Raw genomic sequence first — 7,021 nt, 5'->3', positions numbered from 1 at the left:
AACTAATACATACTATTAATAACTAATGACAAGCTGGGAGGTTCCAGTTAATTTGTCTCTGCAGTGATTCCCTGGGGTGCTGGTGATGCTGGCTAATGGGCTGCCACTTCCCTCAAGGCAGCTCTGCTCCTGCTCCCCAAGCCACCACTTGCTATCACTGTGCCCAACCCAGGCTGTGTCCCCAGACGTGTCACTGCTTGGGGTGGCTTCACCAGCCCACCCAGACACTGTGGAGCGAAGCGTCTCCAGGGGAACCCTTCCCGTGCACCCCACCCTGGGTGCTGGGTGGTGGGAGTGATCCCTGCACACCCCTGCTGTGTTGAATTCCACAGGGCGCTCCTGGTCGGGGAGATGATTTCACCAAAGCCCATCCTGCTGCAGCGTAATGAATGGAAAAGGGAGGAATCCATAAGCACGGTGTAAAGGAGAGGGTGTAACCAGCAGGACATAAATCAGAGGGAAAGTGATAAAGGGAGCCTCTCAACAGGAGGGGCCGGCAGTGGAGGGAGGGATGGCGACAGCATCATGAGGCCAAAAGAAATTCTGGCACGGTGATAAATCCTGGAGCGGCTGGAGCCGCTCGGGCACTAATGATCAGGAGAAAACACCAGCCACGTTTAACAAATATTTCTGCTCTGTATTTGGAGAGAAGCAGGACGACAAGCTTGAATCGTACAAGAGTGATGAAACCATCTATTAATTACTGCCGGGAATGTTAAACAACATCTGCCAGCTCAGCGGGCCCAGGCACCGCCCGCCCTGGCCTCCTCCAAGAGCTGGAGGAGAATTTGGCCTCCTCATTAATTTCCTGTGAAATCTTGGAATAACAAGAAAATCCTGGCCGGCCGATGGAGGGCCCACCGATGCTGGGAGCAGCAGGGACACAGGGGGTGCTCAGTCCTCATTTTGGCTCCACTGAGATTTATTTCACATTCCCACCCAGTTAGATCCTCCCTGGTGAAGAACAGCCATAAATTGGCAAAGGCTGTGCATTTGTTTCCCATATCATGGTGTGTAGACTTTTTTTTTTACACAAGTGGTTTTGGAGGCTGTAAGAAATCGAGGTCTGAGAGGGGTAACATGCTCCTTAAGGCATCTCTCATCACAGGTTTGGGAGGGACCGCTGTCTTCCCCTGCATCCCCCACTGTGCTGTGCAGTGCCTGGAACCAAAAAAAGGGAGGGAATGGAGGGACAGAGGGGATAGAGGTTTGGGGAAGATGAGGACAGAGGATGGAGGGGATGAGATATGGAAGGGATGGAGGGGAAGGAGTGGAGGAGGAAGAAGAAATAGAAGGCAAACATGAAGAAGAGGAGGAGGAGGAACAAGAGGAGGGAGAGGAGGAGAAAGGAGTTCCCATCAGGAGGAGGAGAACCCTACAGGACTGGGGCAAGCCCCAGCTGTGGCACAGCCCTGCTGCACCCCATCATTAGCAGTCCAGGCAGCTCCTTCATTTCAGGAGGAGGAAGTCACCTCCTCCACTGAGGTGACTGAGCAGCAAAGGTGGCTGCGAAGGGCACAGCAGACTTCGACAGCAGCAAAACAGGTGGCTCAGCAGCAGAAAGATGCTAATTAACAAATTAACTCTGCACGGGATGCACGGACCACAGTAAGAGGAGAAGGACCTGACAGAGCGACGATCCCACCAAGAAGTCCCCAGATGGCACCAGGGCTCGTGCCTCCCTTTCGTGCCAGGCTCTTGAGCCAACCCATCACCGGTGCCCAGGGCCATGAAAAAAAGGGAGGTCCAAGAAATTCAGGTGGGATTCTGGGCAAGGGGAACTGGGGATGTAGGTGCAGCTGGCAGGGTCACATTGCTCAGCAAAGCCTGCCCCAACATAGGGGAGCAGGGGTGGGGGGTGTTTGGGCACAGCCATCGTGGGGACACACTGGCTGTGGGGACACATGGCTGGGTTGGTGCTGGATCCTGCTGGAGAGGCTTTTCATCTCTTGGTCCCTAAGCATCCCGAGGGGATGGGTTTAAGGAAGACTGTCTTTGGTGAAAAATCATGAGGTTTAATACAAGCAGCTGCCTCTGGAAGATGCTGGGTCACGTGTGGATTATCTTTCCCAGCCTTTTTCTACACGAAAAGAGGCTAGAATTTACTCCCTATAAAAGCCCAACCCCAAACCTGGTTGCAAAATATTAGGGTGCTTTAAGCAGAGAAGGAAGCTTGGGAGGAAGGGATGCCTGGGGTGCCCCCTCCCAGCCCCAGCCCTGGATTGCCTCGCACAGCCACGGGGTGCAGAGGGATGGGACAGATCTGGGGGTGCCCAGGAGGGACAGGGATAACAAGTGTCAGTAGGACTGTGCCAGACAGCCACCCTAGCCCACAGCACCTCATTCCTCACGGCCCCCAGGGTGCCAGCTGAGCCACTTGGGAGCCTGGGACAGGTAGTTAAAATACAGAAATGTCAACTTAAAATTAAAACATGTTTCATAAAGGAGAGAGATAAAACCTTCCCTGCAGCAGCACAATGTGCTGAGGGATTTATGGTATAGGGAGGAGCGGTGCCCCCACTTCAGTGGGCTTTGGGTGGGGGGCTGGCTCAGCTGCTGCTGCTGTTGGCACCCCAAGGCACCGTGCTGGGGCGCAGGAGCACCCGCTGCCTCCCCACCCTGGCCATCACAGAGGCCAGAGCTGGATCTGCAACGAAATGTCAGCTCGATAATAAAATGGGCAGGAGCTACAGTGTTCCTTGTGCCCATAAAACTCCTGCAGCAGCGGGGATGCTTGGTGTGGAGCTGCCCTCCCACACCAGTTCGGCCCCCTCCTCATCTCCCTGGGGGACGCAGGTGCCTGTCTGACCCCACACTCATCATTCCAGCTCCCCAAACAGTGGGCACCGGGCACAGGCCCCAGCACCAGCGTGGCACAGGGCCCCAGAGCTGCAAGTAAATCCACTGCGTCCTGTCAAGGTAAAGTGACAAAACACGGTCCTGCAATGCAGGAACCACAGTTATAACAAGAGAAAATCAATGCAATATATTACCGGGGATATAAAGATGCCATTAATGCTTCAGCGCGGGGCCCAGCAGCTTCACCTGCCATCAGCAGGGCAGGTTTGCCTGAGGAGTCCCCACATTCCCATCTGGCTGCTGGGGTCACCCACAGGCTGGGGCTCAGCCCTGTGTTCATTCACTGACAACCCCCTTCCCCCAGCAAAGCTTCCCAGCTCCACACACCAAAAATCCTGGGCTTTGACCCTGCCAGGTGCCTGGGCTGCAGCTGGAGATGTGGCCAGGATAGCCAGGGCTGGAGCACTGCATGGCCTCAGCAAGCGCCTTTCCGAGCCCCCTGCACTGGGGACACGTATTAGGAGCATGGATGCCACTCCCTGCGATGGAGAGTTTGGATTATTACTCAGAAATTGAGCCAAGCCTATTCTAATTGATTAATCAATAGCTTTAATTGAGTTGAGACTGTAGCGGGTAACTTCATCACTGCTTTCCCCTTGGCTGGCACTGCCCTGACCTCCCACCAAAACCTGTTGCTGTGTCTGGCATCTGCCCAGGCGGTGCCGCCGCTGTTCTCTCTCGAAGAGAGCACTCCAAACACCGCCAATTCCTGGGCCTTGCAGTTTCCTGGGGCTGCAGAGGGCTACTGCAGCAGTCGCAGATGAGCCGGACCGTGCAGGGCAGGCAGGTTGGAGTCCCTATGAACAAGGTGAGTACAAAGGGCTGCAAAATGTCCCTGGCTCATGGTGCCCCTTCTGCCAGCCGCGGCACAGCCCCTGGGCATGGGCTGGACCCGACACACACCCCACCTGTGATGCTCCCTGGAGGCACAGGGAGCACCGGGATGGGGAGTGGGAACACGGGGACGAGGCACAGGCACCGCCGGGGTCAGACTCCTGCACGGCGGAGCCACAGCTCTGCAGAAGCGGAGACGAACATTTTATGGTAAAATATGCAGAGCATGGGACAAAAGGAGAGAGCGTTTCTTGCATAATGAGACGCTCTCAGAGACAAGCTCCCCGGGAAACCAATTAGCAGGGGCGCTCTGCGTGTGTCGGGCCAACACCTGGCGAAAACACCTCTCCCGGAGCGGGCGCGGGCCCCGCAGCTCCCCCGGCGAGGGCAGGACCCCCACGCGTGTCACAGGCGGCGGGGGCCGCTCACCCGCGGGCACGGAGCGGAACGAGAGCTGCGGGGGGAGCGGCTGAGCCCAGCCCTGCCCCGCTGACGGGGCTCGCCGCGCCCCGGGGCCGCTCCCGCACCGCCCCCGCCCGCCCCAGCCATGGCGCTGCGCTTCTCCGCCAACCTCTCGTGGCTGTTCCCGGAGCTCCCGGCGCTGCCGGCGCGCCTGGAAGCGGCGGCGGCCGCCGGGTTCGAGGCGGTGGAGGCGGCGTGGCCGGCGGGCTGCCCGGCCCAGGCGCTGCGGGCCGCGGCCGAGCGGGCGGGGGTGCGGATCGCCCTCCTCAACGTGCCCCCCGGTACGGCCGCGTCCCCCCGGGTGCGCGGGGCGGCCGAGACCCTCCGCTGAGCCCGCCGTTCTCTCCCAGGGGACCCGGAGGCGGGCGAGCTGGGGCTGGCGGCCGTGCCCGGGCGGGAGGCCGCGTTCCGGCAGGGCCTGGCCGAGGCCGTGCAGTACGCCAGGGCGGTGGGCTGCCACAGGTAGGTGCCGGGCCGGACCCCGCTCCTGTGCCGCCCTCCCGCTCCAGCTCTTCGCCCGAGCGGGGCTCGCCCTTTGCCCAGACTCCCTCTCTGGGAGCTGCCAGGCACTCGTCTGACTCTTCCCTTCCCCACTTCCACAACCGTCCCCAGGATAAACCTCCCTTTTTCTTCCCCAATTACACCAGTCGTTGCCCCCAGGACACCACCACAGTTGCTTTATTGAGGCCACGGTGCCTGGAGGCAGCAGAGACGCCGTAAGAGATACAATTAGCCTGGCACGCTTCCCTTCAGAAAACCAACGGGGCCCTTTTATTGCATTTACTTTGCATCGTTCTTTCCTGTTGAAACTCAGTCCAAAGCCCTGGAGAGGGCAAGGACCAGGCGGGCCAGAGGCTGCCCAGCCCCCTGCTTGTACAGGCAGAGTGAAAAGGTTTTAATATCCACTGTTCACCTTCCCCCGACGGTGGCTGAAGAGCCTTGCTCTTGGATGGACCTTGAGCTCTTCCCAGCAGGGCAGTGCAGCGTGGGCCCCTGTCCCCTCCCTCTCACAGCCAGTGAGCAGTGAGAGCACATGTCCAGGCTGTCCCTGGAAGAGGCAGCATGCCAGCTGCCCCTTGTGCTGGCCTGGAGGCAGCCCGAGGAGCAAGACCAACCAACCTCAGGGTGAAAGAGCTGGAAAGCAGCTGCTGAAAGAGGAAAGAATCAAGGTCTGCGATTTGTCAGGCAAAAGGTTCAAAGTCATCCCTCTGTGTGTTGAGGTGGAATAGTGCATGTTGCTGCCAGTGACTGATCTCTCCGCGCCTCTAGGATCCATGTGATGGCTGGGCGGGTTCCCCTGGGCGCAGACCGGGCTGCAGTGGCAGGCGAGATGGAAACCACCTTCATCGAGAATCTCAGATACGCCGCTGACCTCCTAGCCCAGGTAGGTAGGGAATGTGCCCTGCTCTGGGGGGGCAGCTCTTAGGGTACCCAGAAACATCCCAGCAGCCTGGCTGGGGTGACATTACAATGTTACATCACCATAGGGTGACATTACTATGTTACAGGAAAACATGATTGGACTGGTGGAGCCCATTAACAACCGCATCACTGACCCTCGCTACTATCTGAACACCCCACACCAAGGTAAGGCAGACATCAAGAGACTCCTGCAGAGGAGGATCCCCAAAGTCTGAAAGGCAGGAGGTTGCCTTACCAGCCCAGAGATGCTGAGGGAGCTCAGTTGATGAAGGGGAGTCTCGGGGCTTCATGAAGCTTCTACCCTGGGGCAATGGTCTCTTAATTTCTTGCACTCTTAGCTGCTGCCATCCTGGAGAAGGTGGGACGGCCCAACCTGAAGCTGCAGCTGGTGAGTCAGCACTGAAGATCTCCATGGCCCACCCTCCACCAGGGAATTTTGCACAGGCCCACAGGGGAATTCTGGGGGGTCTGTGGGCTTGTTATCCTCTCCTGAGAACGTGGAGAGAGAGGCAGGGCCTGCAGCACAGCGCACTGGTGAACAGCTGCATCCTTCCTCTTCCTCTCTCCCCGGCCAGGACCTCTTTCACTGCCAGATCATGGATGGCAATTTGTCACGCAACCTGGACACGTACTTCCCACTCATCGGTAATGCCCTGCACCCAGACCGGCTCCTCTGTGGCCGTGGGGCAGGAGTGGCTTTGAGTTAGAGCCCTCCTGCCCCAGGCTCTGCTGTGGCTGCCTGAGGGTGTGGGGCTGCTCACCTTGTCTCATGGCCAAAGAAGGCTCCAGGCAGGGCTGCCTTGGGCACGGCCTCTCCCGTTCCCTCCCTAGGTCATATCCAGATTGCACAGGTGCCAGGGCGGCACGAGCCCGACAGCCCTGGGGAGCTGAACTTCCCCTACATCTTCGAGCTCCTGGAGTCCCTTGGCTACACTGGCTACGTGGGGTGCGAGTATGCTCCCAAAGGTGAGTGGGCCTGCAGGTCTGAGCCCCAGGTCAGGGCCAAGCATGGACCAGCTGGCTGGGAACTGTGCAAAGACAGGCAGCTCCTGGGGAGCAGCAGGTAGTGGGTGTCAGAGTCCCTACCTGGGAATGAGAGCTCTGTCCTGAACAGAAGCTGCTCCAGCTTCTCCAGCTGCAGCAGGAAACCTTGTCTGTCACTGCAGGAGACACCCTGGAAGGTCTGGGCTGGCTGCGGTCCTACTGGGAGAGCCGAGGGCTGCAGCGTGGTGGGACCAGCAAGGCAGCCGAGTAAAACTAGAAAACCATGGGAATAAAAGACAAAGTAATGGCCTAACAGAGGAGCACGTGTCTTTTCTAGGACGGGGGGGATGGGATGATTCCTAGACCGATGTTAGGAGCATCTATGTCATATTTCCCTTCCCCAGGCCCTACTGGGTCAGCCCAAGCAACTGGACCCCCCTCTACCCAAGTGCCATCTCTA

The 7,021-nt window shown here is 58.6% G+C and overlaps 1 protein-coding gene across 1 annotated transcript; it reads left to right on the top strand.

Moving 5' to 3' along the window:
• Positions 1-4,240: 4,240 nt before the first annotated feature.
• HYI (hydroxypyruvate isomerase (putative)) lies at positions 4,241-6,870 on the top strand. The gene is made up of 8 exons (XM_027900655.1): positions 4,241-4,436; positions 4,506-4,617; positions 5,425-5,539; positions 5,664-5,742; positions 5,916-5,965; positions 6,153-6,222; positions 6,409-6,543; positions 6,744-6,870. The coding sequence occupies exons 1-8, from the start codon at positions 4,241-4,243 to the stop codon at positions 6,830-6,832; spliced, it is 846 nt and encodes a 281-aa protein (XP_027756456.1). The 3' UTR covers positions 6,833-6,870.
• The last annotated feature ends 151 nt before the right edge of the window (positions 6,871-7,021 follow it).

Source organism: Empidonax traillii, unplaced genomic scaffold, assembly GCF_003031625.1.
Source record: "Empidonax traillii isolate 1590-97213 ecotype Southwest subspecies unplaced genomic scaffold, ASM303162v1 scaffold745:size721762, whole genome shotgun sequence".
NCBI classification, from domain to species: domain Eukaryota; kingdom Metazoa; phylum Chordata; class Aves; order Passeriformes; family Tyrannidae; genus Empidonax; species Empidonax traillii.
Note: the sequence above shows the minus strand (reverse complement) of the source record. Positions and strands in the feature narration are given on the sequence as shown.